The sequence below is a fragment of the Polistes dominula genome, unplaced genomic scaffold, assembly GCF_049000335.1.
Source record: "Polistes dominula isolate Pdom_NZ unplaced genomic scaffold, Pdom_raw_medaka contig_27, whole genome shotgun sequence".
Taxonomy (NCBI): domain Eukaryota; kingdom Metazoa; phylum Arthropoda; class Insecta; order Hymenoptera; family Vespidae; genus Polistes; species Polistes dominula.
Genome location: NW_028300906.1, coordinates 206745 through 226937, shown reverse-complemented (window position 1 = coordinate 226937; position 20193 = coordinate 206745). Strand labels below are relative to the sequence as shown.

General features: G+C 32.9%; 2 protein-coding genes across 9 annotated transcripts; both read left to right on the top strand.

Moving 5' to 3' along the window:
* The first annotated feature begins 33 nt into the window (after nt 1–33).
* Sec6 (Exocyst complex component Sec6) lies at nt 34–3319 on the top strand. Its single transcript, XM_015332592.2, has one exon. It carries the CDS (start codon nt 365–367, stop codon nt 2609–2611), a length of 2247 nt encoding a protein of 748 aa, XP_015188078.1. The 5' UTR covers nt 34–364; the 3' UTR covers nt 2612–3319.
* Nucleotides 3320–4500: 1181 nt separating this feature from the next.
* Nucleotides 4501–20112, top strand: LOC107072522 (protein dissatisfaction). Of its 8 annotated transcripts, XM_089179674.1 has the most exons (10): nt 4501–4633; nt 4732–5282; nt 7031–7111; nt 7705–7866; nt 17728–17869; nt 18029–18248; nt 18445–18570; nt 18969–19211; nt 19423–19504; nt 19602–20106. In XM_089179674.1, exons 2-10 carry the CDS (start codon nt 5273–5275, stop codon nt 19859–19861), a joined length of 1326 nt encoding a protein of 441 aa, XP_089035800.1. In that variant the 5' UTR covers nt 4501–4633; nt 4732–5272; the 3' UTR covers nt 19862–20106. The 8 variants fall into 8 exon arrangements, with proteins under 8 accessions (XP_089035800.1, XP_089035803.1, XP_089035801.1 ...); XM_089179677.1 differs by lacking the exon at nt 4732–5282 and having other exon boundaries at nt 4508–4633; nt 19602–20109; XM_089179675.1 differs by lacking the exon at nt 4501–4633 and having other exon boundaries at nt 4645–5282; nt 17731–17869; nt 19602–20111.
* The last annotated feature ends 81 nt before the right edge of the window (nt 20113–20193 follow it).

Below are 20193 nucleotides of genomic sequence, written 5' to 3'. Positions count from 1 at the left end.
AATAGGAAATAAGAATTAAGTGCATATTGTAATTCTGCATGATGCATAAGAACAGATGACACACCTTCCCTCATCGTAATTTCGAAAATATTTGGAAACATTTTCTTCAACACATTGAATGACAATAACGCATATAAGTAACGTGTTTCGATCGTTTGATATAAGTGTGTACTGAGAATCAATTGAATTCAATTATTTAACTTGTTAAAAAACATCTTTCACAGACTTGTGATTATCAAGGAATGTACAATGGTTGTCGAATAACCTCATAAAACATTGATCATTGTATCATAATATAACAAATAAGATAAATGTATTATATGATTTGTATGTTATAAATATAGTAAAAAAAAAAAAAAAAAAGATGGAGAATTTACAGAAATTAGAAGAGGAGGCTAAAGCAAGGGCTACACAACATGTGACAAATATGTTGCAAAGACCTGGCCAATTAGAAAAAATAGAAGTATATAAACGTAGGATAAGCAGAAAGAAAGCTTCTGTAGAGACTATGCTTAAAAGTGCAATGCAAAGTCAATTAGATGGTATTAGAGTTGGTTTTGAACAATTGCAAAGTTCCCTTGATAGTATTACTACGATAAAGGAAGAATTGAAGGAGATTGAAAAATTGTTTAGTATTGTACCAGAACTGAGTAGTAAACTTCAACCTGTTCAAGATGAAAATATGCGTCATTCTCAGTACGTGACTGCTAAAGAAAACTTAAAACATATATTTACAGTACCTGAAAGTGTAGAAATAACTAAACAATGGATAAACGATGGTGAACTTCTACATGCTCATCAAAGTTTAATGGATCTAGAAAATTCTCGAGATGATTTACTCTACGAATTACATAAACTTCCTAATCAATCAACGGCAGATACCATTATGCTGAAAGCTTACTTTGAAGATGTAGAAATGTTGTCCCAATTAATGGAAAAACAAATTCGTCTTGTTTTAAGTCGTACTTTAAATACGGTAAGAAAAGAACCAACAGTTATAGTAACTGCATTAAGGATCATAGAGAGGGAAGAAAAAGCTGATCAGTTTGCGATTCAAAGGGAAAAACAAAGTGGTTTTATGCCACCAGGTAGACCTAAATGTTGGAAAAATATGGCAATGAAGATATTGGAGAAATCAGTGGCTAATAGAATTGAAGGTACTCATGTTGATGAAAGAGCTGATAATAAAATGTGGTTGGTAAGATATTTGGAACTCACTAGACTTTTGATTCTTGAAGATCTAAGAGTAGTGAAAACTCTTTGTGGTCCATGTTTTCCACCATGGTGGAACATTGTAAATACATTTGTCAAAATGTATCATACTAGTTTATCTCAACACTTGAAAGATATCATTGCTAACGGTTTAGAAGGAAACGAATATGTTTCCTTGTTGGCTTGGATAATGAACACGTATACTGGACCAGATTTAATGCAACATCCAGAATTAAATATAGATCTAAGGGATATCGGTCCTCTATTGAGTTCAGAGATAATAAATGATCTACAACAGAAATATTTGAAAAATATGTGTCAGAATTATGAAGACTGGATGAAAAAGACATTAGAAACTGAGAAAGTTGACTGGTGGAGCGGTGATCTACCAGAAAGTAGTACGGAAGAAGCTTATTATCATACAGCTGCACCTGTTATTATATATCAAATGATTGATCAAAATCTTCAAGTAACAAAAACAATTAGTTCTAATTTAACAGCTCAAGCATTCATCCTTTGTATAGAACAAGTTACTAAATATGGTTTTATGTATCGACAAGCGATATTAGAATTCAAAAGTAAACATTTTGAAGACAGAAGTCGGGTACCTTATTTCACACATCATATGATTACTATTGTTAATAATTGTCTACAGTTTACAGAATTGGCACATCAAATAAAACAGATCTATTGGGTTCCTAATTCAAGCGGCGATGCCACTGTCAAATTTGAAAATCTTTTGGCACATTATCAACAATTGAGAAATGAAGCAGCTGCCATATTGTTGGAAGAATCGTTTCTCGATTTAGAATTTCATTTTCAAGATTTGATTACGTTCAAATGGTTACAATCTTCTATCACAGTTGCAACTATATGTGTTACTTTAGAAGATTATTTTCAAGATTACAATCATCTCAATCCAAAAAACTTTGAGTATGTAATAATGGAAGCGCAAAATCTTATAGCAAAGCGTTACATATCTGCTATGTTACAACGTAAAATATCATTTAAGACCTACGACGAGTGTTTAACTTGTACTTCTAAGATAATATCGGAAGCTGATAAATTAAAAACTTTCTTTGTTAGAATAGCACCTAAAGTAGGTAGTTATAATTCTCCTTTTGAAATAATTAAACGTCTTGCCGAAGTATTGCGTTGCGAAGATTCTGAAATTCTTTCTCTTGATTTACATTCATTAGTTGAAAAGTATCCTGATATGACGGAAGATCATTTAATCAGATTACTTAGTTTAAGAGGAGATATTCCAAGAGGTGAATCTAGAGAAAAGGTGGCTTATATCTTAGAAGCTCAACGCAATCGAAAGATACCACAAACTATAAGCAATAGTATATTTAAACAAATAGTGCTACAGGATAGCTTTCTTAGTTGGAAACCTTGAAACTGCAAAAACATGTTTAGACCAAATGCAGTTTAAATTTATTTCCATGTAAAGCATAGTAAATTCAGCATAAAAGATTTATGTTAATATTTAAATATTTAATCCATTTGCACTAATGCATAATAGGAAGAACGAAAACAAACAAATCTGCCATTTTGTTGTCCATATTCTAATTGCTTGTATATGATTTGCTTTTGTATTAATGGAAACAAAAAATTGAAATTTTTTAATTCTATTTCAAATGATGGTTTAATTAATAAGCATAAAGTTAGATTATACTTTTTCTATAATATTATTATTATTAATAATAATTAGCTACGCGCGTCACTTAGTGCAATCACGCGAAATTTTATTGACTTGCCATCTACCTCACAATGACTGATGTAGCTTCAATAATAATAATAATATATAATGAATAATAAAAAATAAATTTAACTACCTTGGTACAAGATTTGTAATATATATTAGTAAAAAAATGTAATTAAACAAGTGAAATCGATGCGACAAAAGATGTAAAACAATAATATAGTAAATTTATTAGTTATTTAAGAAGCCATTGTACTTTAATCCCTAATAGAAAAATAATTGATATTACTCAAAATAATTGTATATGTGCGATGATGTTTAGTATGTAAATATATACCTATTTATTGCAGCATGTATGAACAAAATAATTATAATTCAAGAAATAATATATATTTTTATTTATACTGTATTTTTATTATACACATTTAATGATCTTTCTTATTTTCTTTCTTTCTTTCTTTCTTTCTTTCTTTCTTTTTTGAATGAACAAATTTTTAAACTCCTCCCAAAAAACATTTCATTATTCAGAAAGAAAGAAAAAATATTTAAATGGTTGTTGATATATTATAATAATATTATTTTTTATAATATACATATATATATATAATTTGTAATTATTCGATGATAATGAGTAATTTACTTACCGAGATCAAAGTTCCAAATTTGCATTAGTTTGTCGAGTCTAATCGATCGAATTTTTACAATATTTAATTTAATATAATTACACAATTTATATAATAAATAATTAAATAATTACTTATCGTGACTATACGCGAACAACAAAAAATTAATAATAATTATTCGAGACAATGAATTAATTATTCAAATTTACTTTATATATTAATGATCAAGATTAATTCTGTTTAGAAGTATTGCAATATTCATCCATGAAAATGAATCAAACATTCTAAACATCATAATTGTTCTCGTAGAATAAAGGGAAAGTATCATTCTAGAACCGTTCATTTGTTTTAAAGTATATCAATGTCCGCTGAAAGCCACCACTTCGTAACAGAAAAACCTTTGTAATTCGTACAGATTCCAACATACAGAGAGATATAGGAGTCACACACACACACACATATATATAACAAACATAATTTGACCAATGAGAATTTCTCATCATAGTCCCAAAAAAAAATCCGATATGTTCTCTCTCCTTTTAACCCAAGTATTCAACCAATAGCAATAGAAATGTAAAACAGACCGACAACATAGGGACCAATGAAAATGATCGTCGACAAATGAAGGCAACTGATTGGTGGGAAGACTTACGATCTGTGATGGGCGTTACGAGTAGGCGTGTTTGAGATTAAAATGACCACGCCCATTAGTTTTCGTTCAATCGGGTTAGAGTCGACCAATGACACGATGGTAACGCTCGTCTGACAACGTGGCCTTGGTTGACGCCCCTGCATTTCTCTTGGCTAACTAACAGCGTTTCCCCGCATTCGAGAGTCGGCGCGTCGATGTCAGCCACTCGGCCAGCAAGTCCCGGCCACCCTTCTCCTTTCTGCATTCGCTATTTCATTCCCCACCCACCCTAAACTTCATCCTCTCGCAGTTTTCCCCCGTTTTAGGTAGGGCAACGTAGCAGCAGCAGCAGCAGCAGCAGCAGCAGCATCAGCAGCAGCCAAAAGAAGAGTCGTTGGAATCGCGTGACATATCCTATCCCCGACGCCACTTCTCAACACGACGTTGCTTTACTCTCTTCGTGTATGTAACACTAGCACAGACGTATATACACACATGCGCACACTCTATATACACACCACTACTACTACCATCCACGAACGACCTGTGATTCCATACAGAGAAACGATCATGGATATTGGAAGAGATGGTTACTTTGCCAGCCAGCCAGTCGTGCAAAGCTCTCTACCCCTCTACCGTTAGAATTTTTTTTTCTTTTTTCCTCCTCCTCCTCCTCTTCCTCCTCCTCCTCCTCCTCCTCCTCTTCTTCTGTTCTTCTTTTTTCATAGGATAATGCGCGTACTCTCGCACACCATATACACGCACATACATACATACGTACACGACTACTATACGCAAGAGAGAGACTTACCCGGGCACGAACGGCCCTTCTTCCTGGAGGGAGGATGTTCAAACGAGAGAGGGAGATAGAGTATTGATACTCCATCCGTGTGTGCGTGTGTATGTGTGTTTGTGTGAGTGGGTAAATGTGCGCGAGAGAGAGAGAGAGAGAGAGAAGGTACGGTGAATCTCGAAGCCAGGCCGTCACGGAGAACGCTTTGGGACTTCGCGCGACTCCCTTGGCGCGGTGTCGTCGGTACGGCAACCAGTTTGGTTGTTCTCCGTCTGGGGATGTTCGACTTTTGACTTGAGCCACGGAGAATGGGCACAGGTCAGTCCGACATCATCCTTTTTTAAACCTCTCATCGTATCACATATACACACACATATACACACATACACACATACATATGTCTCATTATAATTACGGATAATATTTTATTTTTTTCAATTTTTAATTAATCGTAATACAATCCGGTTGTGTCTGCAAAAAGAAGAAAAAGAAGAAGAAGAAGAAGAAGAAAAGAAAAAAACAAATAAATAGGAAGAGTTTTGATTGCGTAGTAACAACAACAGTGGTGTGGATTTCGCGCCGATTTTTTCGACCGCCATAGTTATCGAATCGAATTGTGACGTCATTCACCCTTTATATGATAGCGGGAAATTCAAATAAATTTTGTGATTTTTATTAATTTTCTTTTTTTTTCTATTTTGTTTTGTTTAATTTTAATTTATTTTGGATCGTCGAAGATTAAAGAAAAGTTTCATTGTTCTGTGATATTACATATGGTGGATCTTTAATTCGGGGCAACCTTTTTACGGAAATCGATGACAGCTTTAAGTGCATGTGTTTGTGTCTGTGTATATGTGTTTACTTCTCATTTTTCTCTTTTCTTTTTCAATTATTGATGTGTTAATATATATGGTGTGAGTTTCGTGTCGGATAATAAGAAAAGTTCTCCATTAATTTGTTAAACAATACACATAACCTAATTTCTGGAAAAATAATACGAACGAAAAGAGTTTGATGGAATTTCTTTCACTGATTGAAAGATAAAAAATATCTATATTTGATCTGATATTTAAAAGGAATATTTTAATATATATATATATATATACGTAAATTTATTGAAAATAATTTAGTTAAACAGAATAATAGAAAAGGAAGAAGAGAGAAATATAATAGGTAGTATAGATCTAAAGCAACGAAGGAAACGTAATCCATTGGGGTTGCCTTAGCAAGGCTGATCGTGTTAAGTTGGTAGGTAAAGAGAAAGAGAAAGAGAGAGAGAGAGAGAGAGAGAGTGGGCGTGAGACAAAGGTGGTTAATTCCCCAGGCCAGGGACTGGAAGCTTTGGTTGGCTTAGCTATGGCCGTGTTTTTCTTGCCGCGGATCATTAGGACGATTAGGGTTCCCGCGAAAAGGGGGGAGAACAGATTAGCCAGCGAGCAACCGAGTTCGAGGAGAAGTCTTTCTTAAACGGATCTTATGTCAGCCCTTTTTATACCATCGTCAATACCTTTTCATCTCTTTCCAAATCTTTTTCTAAAAGATATTTGAAAAGAACTTTTTCAATAATACTCGTGAAAATTCTTTTGTTTTTTTTTTCTCGATCGATAAAACGTTTCGTTTCTTTTCTTTTTTTTTATTTGTATTTTTTCTTATCATCTATAATTTTGATGTTAATTAACACTTTAATGGCCGCTCACACAACATGTGTGTGTGTGATAGCCGGAACACATTGGCTGTTATTTTATTTATAACTTTATATATAAAATTAAATTTATTGTTAAATTGTTGTTTTTTGATTTATATGAATTTTTTTGTGAATGAAAATAAAGTTTCTTTTTTAAATTAATTCTTGAAAAATATTACCGGGACCCTGACGACGTTTCACATGTGGCCATTAAATTGTTAATGCAAATAAGATTTTTGTAGATTATATTTTGAGATTATGGTATGGAAAATATTTGTATTTTGATCAATTTTGGAATAAAAGATTTGTTTCGATAATTAATTATTAATCAGGATAATGGATTCCTTACTTGTCTTCGTTCGTTTGATTTTTGTTCTTTTAGGAGACCGGTTACTTGACATTCTGTGTGGCGTATGCGGTGACCGTAGTTCCGGAAAACACTACGGCATCTACAGTTGCGACGGTATTGTATTTTCTCATCTTATCATCATTATTATTAAGATAAATCAAAAGTTTGTCAGTTTATTGCGTTGATATTTTATTTTGGAAAATGCATAATTGGTGTTTTTGTCAAATTTATTTTGGAAATATTAATAAAAAACAAAAAACGCACATGAACTTTTGATTCATCCCCTATTAGTAAGATTGTAGTATATATTAAGTTTAATATATACTATAATATATACTATATTAATATATAGTATATGTAAGGGAATTTTAAGTGTCGAAGAGAGTAAACATAAATAAGTGAATAGGCGTAGTTGTGTGTGTAAGTCCGTGTGACTTTAGAAGGTTCTCGAGCGATATCGATGCTTTACGGATACGGAACGATTTATTTCTCTACATATATATAGCATTATAATAATATAGTACCTATATATTAAAATAAATAATATATACTATATTATATATTATAGCAATTTAATATATACTATAATATACTATTACTAATTATATTTATATTTGAAGTATTATAGATTGTGTCTATAGTTAAGAAAAATTTTAAAATAAACATTGGACTATTTTTTAATCCTTTTGTTTTGTTTTGATTAACAGGTTGTTCTGGATTTTTCAAGAGAAGCATTCATAATCATCGAGAATATACCTGCAAAGCACAAGGAGCATTAAAAGGGCGCTGCCCGATCGACAAGACTCATAGAAATCAATGTCGGGCTTGTAGGCTAGCAAAGTGTTTTAAGGTCAAGATGAATAAAGAAGGTGAGTGAACAAATTCAATAAAAAAAAAAAAAAAAAAAAACAGAATTATTCAGAATTAATTAAAAAAAAAAAAAGAAAAAGAAATAACCAAAAGGATTCTATTAGAAATCAATCGTTTGAAACTGATCAATCCGATTAAATTAGGTTAACCAAAGCTTCCTAAGTAAACGTTCGTTCTAGGTTGACCAACTTGTCGTGTTGACCATGATCAAACGAAGTACTATACCATTAGGTGTTTCTCCAATAAAACTTAACGAAACCCTTACAAAACCTTTACAAAACGAATCGGTTCGTTTTCATGTGTGATACACGAATCATTTTCAGTTTGGTCTCTATTAGTTCACATGATAAGTGATCTGTTAGTTGTATATATGTATAAAGATCACATAGGGATAAAGTTACAACGTCATGCAATGTTTCATATTTGTCTAGTCATTCATTTCAACAACTTTATTCAATCTACACTTCATTTTTTTAGAACGTTGTCATCAAAATCATCGTATAAAGGGACACACAACCCACTTTTTATTCCATTTGTTTCTTTTTTTATTTATGAATGGAACAATGGGGGTTCTAATATAAAATAGAAAGATCACCTATTAACTGTTGATTTGATCTGATATTATTTAACACTTTGCGGGATAGAATTTCAGATAATAAAATAGCCCTATGTTGCACCTTTTAAATGAAATAAAATTGGTATATTTTTTATTAACCCTTTGAGTGCTATCACTCTATCTACTTAGCGAAATCAAAAAAGGCCTCGAGTACAAAGGATTCATTCAATTTTGAATATTATTCAAATTGATTAGATAGAATACTCTTGACAGAAAAATATAAGAAAAATAAATTTTGAATCAAATTGCGCAATCTCGAATCATCTTCTTTATTAGAACAACCCACACCCCATATATGATATATATATGATATACATCCCCACGTATTTATATATACATTCACATACACACTCACATACATAAGTAAAAGTAAAGTTCAACGTGAAGGTAGTAAAAGTCTGATAGTGGTACGCTTTCGAGAGGTATGAAAGTTACGTAGAAAGGAAAGTCTAGGTATGGAAAAGATGGAATGGTGTGGGATGGGTTTAGGGGGGAGTTCAGGGTGTTCAGGATGTTCAGGGGGTGCTTGGGAGTTACCTTTTGCCATCAATGCTCAGATACGACGATGACAACGACGACGACAACGACGACGACAACGACGACGACGATGGTGGTGAGTGGTGGTGGTGAATGGTGGTGGTGGTCGAGACGAGTAAGCTTTTCTGTGGTAGATATATTCCAGGTGGGGATAGAGAAAACGGAAGGAGGTAGAGGTGGAGAAGGTGGAGGAGGTGAAGCTGGAGGATGGATGGGGATGGAAGAAAATCGAGAGAGAGAGAGAGAGAGAGAGAGAGAGAGAGAAAGATGGTAGACCTCTCGATGGGGTGGCAGGGAACAGGGTGGTGTTGGGGGTGTTTAATGCAGAACGGGTGCTCCGGTTCCCAGCGGTTGCCGAGGCTCCAGACGCGAGTAAGAGAGGAGATTCAATTAGTGGCAGAGCTTCCTAACGTTAAGGAGACTCCACACGGTGTTGTTTGGGACACCATCAAGAAAGAGGTCCTACTACCTTTTAATCTTTCTTTCTTTATTTTTTTCCCTCACTCTGTTCCCTGATGCAATCTCTATCTTTAATTTATTTTTTTTATGGAATATTTTCTTACAGTGATTTAATGAATTCTAATAAGTACAATTCATTTGGTATATTATAGTATAATTATTAAATAATTTCTTTTTTATTTATATTATTATCATTTTACTTATTTGCTTATTAATTTTATTTTTTGAGAAACAGAGAGAAAAGGAATTAGTTTAAAGGGAATTTATCTAATTTTCCTATACGTACATTTCCTACAGTTTATAAGATATATAAATACTAATATAATAATAATAATACTAAAATACTAATAATTTGTCATGGTGTTCCATTTTTAAAAGAGGAATATTTATTTAACTTACAATGTACAATTATCGTGTATGTATGAAATGACTTTTTAAATGAAATAACGCAAAGTATTTATTTAATTATTCGCGAAAAAGTAGTGTTAACTATTTAATTATTATTATTTTGTAATTGTTCTTTTCTTCTTCTTCTTCTTCTTCTTCTTCGAGAGAGAGAAATAGGATCGTTGTGTATAACCCATAAAAGACAGGTGACCACTCTGTATATATATATATTATGTAGGCGGTATTTCGACGCTTCGCGAAACGCAGCCGCAGGCGTGCAATCATCCGCTGCTGACAAGCCCGAAACCTCTAACCCCCTAGCACCACGTAACCCAAGCTAGCTGCTAGAAGCAAAAGACTCGCTACTCATACCCCTCAAACCTCCTAAATACACCTTCTCTCTCTCTCTCTCTCTCTCTCTTTCTCTTTTCCCTCTGATTCTCCCGCACGAAAATTCCTCCTTCTCATACCACCCCCCTTGTCATACCTCTCTTTCTCTCATCGTTGTTACTCTCCTCTACCGTTTATAAATACCCTTCGTGGTATATATTTTCACGAAATATGGCGTTAAACGATATCAGAAGATTACCAAGCGGCTTATTACTTTGAATTTTCCTATTCTACGCGGATGATAATATTCTTATTGTAATTCTCATTATATTTCTATATTACATATTTTCATCGTCAATTATATTTCTCTTATTTGTGTTCATTTTTTTCTTCATTTATTTTAATTAATTCCTTTCTTTTTCTTTGTTTTGGATTTTTTATGATTGCTTATTTAAATGATCAATAAATTGTGATCTTTGATTGAATAGAAATATTTCATCAATTCGTTTGATATTATTATCTTCTCAACATCGATATCAAGTATTTATAATACAATATTAAACTTTTGAATTATTCTGTTAGATTTGAAGAACCTGTGTTTCTTACAATTTTACAATCAACTTTAGTAAGGTGACATTAATTTCATTATTTCCATAGATCTTTTGTTTACCTTATCTTATACCTCGATTATTCAGTTTGATCGAAAAGTTGTTATCCAATTGAAGAATTTCGAAAGTTTAATCGTTGACTTGCAAACGATAAATCTGGTTTATATACAGGGTGTTTCATATAATCTCTTTCTTCTTGCAAACACGTAGATTATTAAAGTTTCATTAAACTTATTCATTATATAAACATTTGTAATATTTATCGTAACTTTGTATTTGTATTCTATAAATGTAAAATACTATATTACCAAGCTATTTTACTTATAAATATGTAATTATAGCAATATTAATATTGAAATAAATTATATATATAGTTATTTATAAAGGAACCTAATGCTAAATAATAATTTGTTCAATTTTGTGAAAGAACCAATTGTCTTCATATATTCGTTCAAACTCGTAACACATTCACGAACAAAATGTTTAGAAGAAGCTTTTTGACTTTAAAGTTATTTCAAAAAAAAAAAAAAAGAAAATCATATCTATCTTAAATTTACATAGTATTTCTTCTTGAATCACCCTGTATAAATATGTATATATATATGTCTTTCTGTGTTCTTTTTTTCGAACGTACGGTCAACATCATCTTCAATGTATACACATTGGCCTCTCAACGACGATTCGCAAACTTTGTCTCGTTTCATGCTCAATCGATCGTTTCTTGCTACTTTTCATCTCCTCTCCTCTCCTCTCCTCTCCTCTCTTTACCTCTTTTTACTACGCTCTTCAATTTGAAACTTTCAAATCTCTTTGTTTCTGCTCATAATTCGCGAACACCCCTTTTCTAAAAGTAACTACGACGACGAAGTACTTTGAACCGGAATTAAACACGGCATTTCGACGGGTTCACTCGTTCGTTTCTCTCTGGGTCTTTCCTTCTTCCCTTTACCTTCCTTCTTCTTCTTCTTCCTTTAAAACGATTCAAAATTATTCCAATCGAGTAAATCTTCTGACTGACGGATTTTCAATCGTTTTTTTTCTTTTTTTTTTATTAAATATTTTCTTCGTAATAATTTTTCACATCGATGGATTAAAAATTCAATCAATATTGTATTTCAAAAATAAAAAATATATATATATTTAATTCTTTATAACGAATAAATAAACAAAGAAACAAAATTAAATATAAAACATCGTCGCATTATTTGTTTTTCGAATATTTCATTAGAACGAGAGAGAGAGAGAGAGAGAGAGAAAGAGAGTGTACGTTCGAGTGAATTTTGTTCTTTTATTGTAAACAAAAATGGGGAATTATTCGAGATTAAAAGTGTGGGCCGATTTTATAAAATCGTGTGAATATTTTATGCACAAAGAACAATAAAATTTCACGCTAAAAAATTGTATTAAATTGTAAGCATCAAAAAAAAGATCTCCCTTATTATCATTCATTTTATTTCATATCATTTCCATTGCGATAAATGAATATTTTCATTATTATAAAATTATTCTAAATGAATATAAAAAAAAGAATGTGAGCAAATCTTCCGATAAGTAAGATAATCTTATTATAAGTAAAGTGATAAAGGCTAATTGTGAGATGAAGACTTTAAGGGAGGGGGTATTCTGGTCTAGAGGCATGAATTTTAGGTACTTTTTCAAGTTCAATATGAGTCAAGTCCTATTCTAATTACACACAAAATATTTAAAAATAAAAATTTAAATAGAAACATCGAATATAACAATATTAAAATAGATAATACCAATAGACTCTCTTGGCATTGGGGGTAGTTATGTAGAAGCATGGACCATTGTACGAGTATATATACTGTGTATTGCTACTGCAACGGGGGTGAAAGGAAGGAGTGGAAGTGTGGGGGTTCCCTGGGCGTTGGTATGACAGGTGACGATCAAAGCTCGGCTTAGCGCAACGACCCGTTCTGTCCACGAGTACGTACACACATACATACATACATACACATATACCCGTTTACTATATGTATAAAGAGAGAGATAGAGAGAAAGGGCGAAAGGGGATTGGGGGTGAGTGAGCACCTTCACTACCACCCCATCACCACCACCACCACCACCACCACCACTACCACCCTTTGCCCTTCTATCTGAAGCCGCTTTACCGTTTACCGTTTATGTGGATGGATTGATGCTGGCCGCTGCGTGTACGGCACGCCTCGGTTCGTTGCGTTACCAGCCGTCCACTCCCACGCGACTATTCCCTTAGCCCTCTCCTCGACGACCCTTCTCACCATCTTTCTAACCTCTACACTTTCCTCTCTGTCCTACCGTGCCTTGCCTTGCCTTGCCTTGGCCTGGCCCTGCCATACCTTTTTTCATCTTTTTTTCCTATCTTTCTCTCGTGTTGTGTTCTTACGTTTGCCTTGAAAAGAACCTGGTCGAAGACCTGGTTTCGATCTGGGAATAGGCATGAGGATAGGGATGAGGATAGGGATGAGGATAGGGATGAGGATAGGGATGAGGATAGGGAGGGGGTAGCTTGATGATAACTTGGCCAACAAATTGTTCCACTTGTTATCGAACTTTTGGGGATTTTTCTTTTCTTTTTTCTTTGCTTTTGTTTTTATTGAATGTTTGAATGATATATGTTATATTAGATTGTTAGGAAAATTTTGATAAGGGATATATACCGTGCAATTCGAGGGATGCCTGCATACACAATTAACCCTTCTATTTCCATTTTAACATATCATCTTATTTTCATCTCGTTTTGTTTTCACGTACATTATTCGAGTATCCCTAGAAGAAGAAGAAGCAGAAGAAGAAAACTAAGGAATTCAATCATATTAAAGATCAATAAAATAATACTAATTACAAATACCCTTAATATCGATGAATTCAAACCAATATATTTGAAATATACCAATTAGGTTTATATGTTGGATGTGTTTAGACAACACGCATAATATTTTCCGGAAGATATAGAATCAGATGAGGCAAGAGTATTACATTCCTGTAGTCCAGTTTAATATATTCCCATGCATGTAGATATGTAGGTAAATCCAAATTCATGTGTATTACATGCTGAATAGGAGGATAGAGGGGAGGTATAGGGGGATGATAGGGGTATTAGGCAAAACAACAAGACTCGACTGTGTGGAAGTTACATGGTGTTCATATTTACGCTCATATGAGAGAGAGAGAGAGAGAGAGAGAGGGAGAGAGAGAGAGAGGAATCAAACGAGAGGAGGGAAATTGTGAGGCTAGGTGAGGAAAGGAATAAGAGTTTAATGTATATGTGTGAAAGTGGGAGGAGGAGGGGGAGGGAGGAAAGAGGGTGACGATGGGTTAGAGATGTGTATCAAGCCCACTCACCCAGGGGATTAGCCTTCGAGATCGCTGACTGCTGAAATGTTCACAGATCGGTTTACCGTTTAGTAGGATACTGAATGTATGTATATGTGTATATATGTGAGAGAGAAAGAGAGTGAGTGAGAGAGAAAGAAAAGAGGAATGGGAAGGAGGATGTGCGAGGGAGCTTTCGATATCCACCCTCAGCGATCCGTGGCCCGTGTGAGCACCCAACACGCTCGAGATCATGAAAGCTGACATAGAAAGAGAGAGAAAGAGAGAGAGAGAGAGAGAGAGATAGATAAAGAACATTCATAAATTCACCTATACGTATTACCATAATCTCGTGCAATAAGCACGTACCCATCCTATAGGTATAAGAGTGGTATATATATATTTTAATATTAACATTTAACATTTTAACATATTATTAAATATATTATTAATATATTTAACTAATATATATATTGATACTACTAAATATATATATTATATTATACGCCAAAAATAAAAATATTATAAATAATTATTTTACTTTGAACCACCACCCACCACTCTTGCTCGTATAAAATAAAAAAAGTAAAAAGTATTCGATAATATCGATTTCTATAGAGAGTGTATTAAAAAAAATAAAAAAATAAAAAATAGAGAAAGAAAGAAAAAGTAAATTCGTTGACGTGTGTCAATGTCGTCGAAGGGCTTTTGGTCAGACAATTTTCAAGTAGTAGTAGTAAAATAGTAATAATAGTAATAGTAGTAGTAGTAGTAGTAGTAGTAGTACGTGCGTATTCAGGATCTCGAACGTCGAATGGACGCAAGGATTAGATTCGCATGCGCTGGAATGGACCGCGCCCTGTTTCCTTTTCATCCTCGCAACCAACCCAGAGCAGTAGCATCATTCTTCTTCCCTCTCTTTGGATTCTCGTTTGTGAGAGAAAGAGAGAGAGAGAGAGAGAGAGAAAGAGAAGACAGGAGAGCGCGAACGACAGCGTAATACACGAGCATGGCGTGTGCCACGTGTGTACCACAATGCCAGTTCCCACACTGGAGTACCACGTTCTTTTCACTATATCTATATATATGTATAGGGTGCTCTATTTCGATGCAAACAACGTTCAAATGCATTTTATTAAAAAACAATCATAGTCCTAACAAAAATCATTTACAATTTTAAATAACCCATGACCCACTCAACCTAAAAAAAAATAAGAAAATATAATAATTAAGAATATAAAATAAATAATAAAATAATATAATAATAACAAATATAAAATATAATAATAAAAAAATTAATAAGCAACAAAATTTAATAATAACAAAGATATATATATTATATTATTATAATTTTTTGATTTCTTTTTGTTTTTTCTCTTCCCCTTTCTTTTTGAAGTACAGAAAAAAAAGAAAGAGAAAAAAAAATTGTGAGATCGAGTTCTTTCGCATCGACAGCTTGACAAGTTCGAAAGGATGAACGAGCTTAATCCGTTCTACGCCCCGTTTGATGGATGGATACTTTACGTTTGTGAAGTTTTCACTTGTGAAGCACATTTTTATTTTTGATTCATCAATTTCGAATTTGATTTATTAACAAACAAAATATTTGCATATGCATATGTTTTTATAGAAAGAAAAAGAAGAAGAAGAAGAAAACATATATTGTTTTAAATTTCATACGTGGTTTTCGTACTGGAAAGATAGAGTGCAAAAAAAAAAGAAAAAGATGGGGAAAAGAAGAGAATGATCAGCAGCTTCAGGGCTATTTTCTTTATCGACTAAATTGTCCGTATCCGAGGCAGGTAGAAATTGGATGATGATGATTATTTTCTCTAATGTAATTGTTTTTACGCGAAGGGGTGGGAGAGAATGGGGGAGATAGTAGAATCCACGTGATAGAAAAAGAAAGATACAAAGTGTACGATCACGTACACTATTGTTTACTTAGTAAACACGAATCCTTGTACAGTTGTAACCTGACATGGGGACGGGTGGTCCCCATGATGTCAGTCACGTGTTCTTCCCATATTCATTCGGGGAATGATTTTCTAATCGGGTGAATAAGAATTTACTGGACCATTTTATTTTCTAACACCCTTATTTACATAATCTTTACTTGTTTTCCCTTTTTTTCTTTCTTCTAATCTTACTGGGCTTTGTTTTGTAATTGTCTTTAACCCCTTTAGAGTACTGAATTATTTGAAAATTTGTCATTTAATTTCTTGCTATATGGATTAACCCTTTTAATACTATGGACGCATATATGCGTTTGGTTAACTCTTATCTGGTTAAATTACTAACTTTATCGTTCGAAGCATATACGTGTTTGTTAAGTAGAGTAATACTAAATTATTCTATAGTGAAAACAAAAATTAATTTATTTTATTATACTATTACTCTATATTACTTTTGTTTATTATTCAAGATAAAAAAAAAACTTTTGAATAAACCTAACAAAAAAAGAAAAAAAAATGAAAAAGAAAATAAAGAGGAGTATCATTGGTTGCGCCAATGGTCATACAACCACTGATACGGAATAAAGCAGAGAGATATACACCTACTATTGCTGCGACGCCAGTGCGAACGTGGGAATCTACGGCTGCTATCCGCTCAGCCTCATTAATGATGATGTGCTTGCCACCCAGTTGCACCTCTCTCTCTCTCTCTCTCCCACCTCCTCTCTCTGCCCCCTCTCTTTCTCTTTCTCTTTCTCTTTCTCTTTCTCTTTCTAACTAACACGTACGGATTCAAGACAAATACATATACATATATGTGTATATTTGAGATGCACACAACTTCATGTGTAATACATTTTGTATATTTGTGAACGTGTTTAGTTGATATATATGTATGTACATGCATGTATGTATGTGTATGTGTGAAAGCTGACGCCCAGCCAGCGACCGCATCCGTCGCAGCAGCAACCTACCAACCACCCTCACTGAATTTCACTTGAAGGTCTCCTACCCTTTTCAGCACTATCCACCATAACTCTCCCATACCCTCCTATTTTCCTACAGAAATACAGCTCGTACATCTCCGAACAGTAGCGACCTACTACTACTACTATTGCTACTATACTATTACTATTAGTGTTGGTAATATCCCCACCAAATTGAATTTCGAACAAGCCGTGGCCACTTTTTCGCTCCCATCGTTGAAACCTTCTTTTCTTTTCGATTTCCGAATATTATCAAGGTTGAAAGTTAACTACGATAAGATTAAAAGGACTAGAAGCTAATCAAAAATCTTATTTTCTTTTTCATTTGTTTTTAGGAAATAAACTAGAAAAGTACTGAATATTTAAAAGAATCATCCCCTTTTTGCTTGTACCACCAGTTACCGATCACCCTGTATATATATATTAGATTATAATATTAATTAATAATAACGAATATTAAATTCAAATATATGATAATATATACAAATGTATTATTTATAATACTTGATATTATATTCATAATATGTGGTCAATTCGGAATCATCTGAATGATATATTTATTATTCAACAATTAAATTAATCAAAGCTGATGAATCAATCATCATATATCAAAATATAAAAAGATGAGGGACAAAAATAACGTGGATATGATTTAATTAATGTTTAGCAGTACAACATGAACGTGGACCAAGGAAACCAAAACCACCACATTCGATTTTTTCGGAAAAGCAACAACATCAGCAACAACAGTCACCGATAGTTACACAAAGGACAGGACTACGTTCAGCTTATGTTCTCTCACATCACAGGTATCTCTCTCTCTCTCTCTCTCTCTCTCTCTCTGTCTCTCTCTCATATCTGGATTTTGGTTAATCAAAAATTATCTTTGGAAAATAAAAGAAGAAATATGTATGTTTAGTATAATTAAATAGTGAAATTTGATTACGATCAATTGATTTAAAAAAAAGGTTCAGGTGCGAGCAAAGATTCACCCCTTATCCTAGACCAATAGGACTAGCACACAAACCACCAGAAGACTCAACATCTCCGGTACCTTTAACTCAGCCACAGCACCCTCCTACGACAACAACCCTCTACCAAGCAGCAGCAGCAGCAGCAGCTACAACTGTCTCTCTTGCACCACAACAATCCCTCTTACAGATTCTAATATCCGCTGAAAAGTGTCAGGTAATTAATTTAACTTCATTCATACTTCGTAACTTTCGTAACTTTCGTAACTTTCGAAATCATCTTCTTCTTACCCTTTGTTCTAATTTAATAAGTCAAGATCTTTCGAGTTAACGAAACAATCGCAGCATCTTATATTGTTCTTCTTAGATTGATGATGTTAAGAGATCACTTTTGATTGTATATTTTTGACCAGGAACTAGTATGGAGTACCAGGTTACAATCAGAAACGGAATATTCGTTAGAACAAACGGATTCCGAGACGAGGCATAGTCCGACGGGAACCTTGAAAATTATTGGTCCTAGTTGGGAAATGTTTGAGGTAGAATATTATTCAATTTCTGTTGACAAAAATAAATGAAATTATTAAAAATCTCACGTAGGATAAAAAAATCGAATTTTGTTTATATCAAAGTATAGAAATATTAACACTTTAATGGCCGTTCACACAACATGTGTATGATAACCGGAACAACTAAATTATTGGCCCTTATTTATTTATAACTTTTTATATATTTAAAATTATATAAAATTAAATTTATTATTAAATTGTTGTTGTTCTTCTTGGATGTTAATTTTTCATAAAAATTACCGCCTCTTGGCGACCATTAAAGTGTTCACAATTCACGTAGAATTTAGTTTGTATCAAAGAATAGAGGAGAAATATTAATAATAATAATAATGCATATAATTGATCGAATAAATAATAATATATGTTAGGAGATCACCGCCAGGCTTCTTTTCATGGTTGTGAGATGGGTCAGATGTTTGCCACCCTTTCAAGCCCTACCAAAGGACGATCAATTACTTTTACTCGAACGATCCTGGACTCAACTATTTCTTTTACATCTTGCTCAATGGATGATACCATGGGACGTGACGAGTTTACTTGATGACGAACAAGTTAAAAGTCGACTTCCAGTTAATGACGTTGCTACCAGTCAAGAGTTGGGTATGATTCAGGTAACAAACTAACAACCTAACAAACTAACAAACTAACAAACGAATAATTTGAAAATTTAATATAAATTATCTAATATATTATTTATATAATTACATTATAATTATAAATTTAATTGATATTAGATAATTTAAATGAATTTGTTAAAATAAAAAAATCACTAAAACATTTCAATCAAATTTTTGTTTGATCACTTTAATTTGTTTGTTTTAGTCAATAATATATCGTTTCCGGCGTTTAGCACCTGACGTTTACGAACGTAGTTGTATAAAAGCACTAACACTTTTCATACCAGGTAAATGAAATAACAATTATTAATGTAATTTATTAAAAAAATAAAATTAGATTATTGGACAGGTATCAGTGAAAGTGAAGATTTGATCATTTCACAGAAACAGTTGGACTACATGTGGTACAACCAATTGAGATGCTACAGGAACAGGTGCAATGTATCTTAGATGATTATATGAGATCAAGATATTCGCCACAGGGTAGAGTTTGTAGTCTTATGTTGTTGGTTGGTTATTTAAGAAGTGTTTCGTCGAAAACCGTCGAACGTTTGTTCTTTCATGAGACTATTGGTGAAATTCCCATATCACGTTTATTGGTTAACATGTATGAAATGGAGGAAAGGCAAATCGAAGTGCAGTAATTTTTAAATTAATTTAATCTAATTGGTTCTGATCATTTAATTGCATATATTCATTAAAATAACTTATGTATACATACGCACACACACACACAAACACATACCCTGTCGTTCAAAAATATTTCTCCACTTTGGAAAATTTATATTTCAAGTTTTTATGGTTTATTATTTTTATATTTATAGAATTATCATCTTCGAAATAAAACGAGTTTATAGAAATAGGAATAATAAATTATATTACTTATATATATATTATATATTTATATAATTAATATTATTTATTTATATTATATATATATATATATATAAATTGTTTTTAAATTATCATTAAAAAT

Bases quoted from the DNA above. Each gene is read 5' to 3' on its own strand.
- LOC107072522 (XM_089179674.1), top strand. The intron at 17,870-18,028 runs GTATCTCTCTCT...TTTAAAAAAAAG, and splicing joins TATGTTCTCTCACATCACAG to GTTCAGGTGCGAGCAAAGAT. The intron at 18,249-18,444 runs GTAATTAATTTA...ATTTTTGACCAG, and splicing joins TATCCGCTGAAAAGTGTCAG to GAACTAGTATGGAGTACCAG.
- Sec6 (XM_015332592.2), top strand. From the start codon at position 365: ATGGAGAATTTACAGAAATTAGAAGAGGAGGCTAAAGCAAGGGCTACA.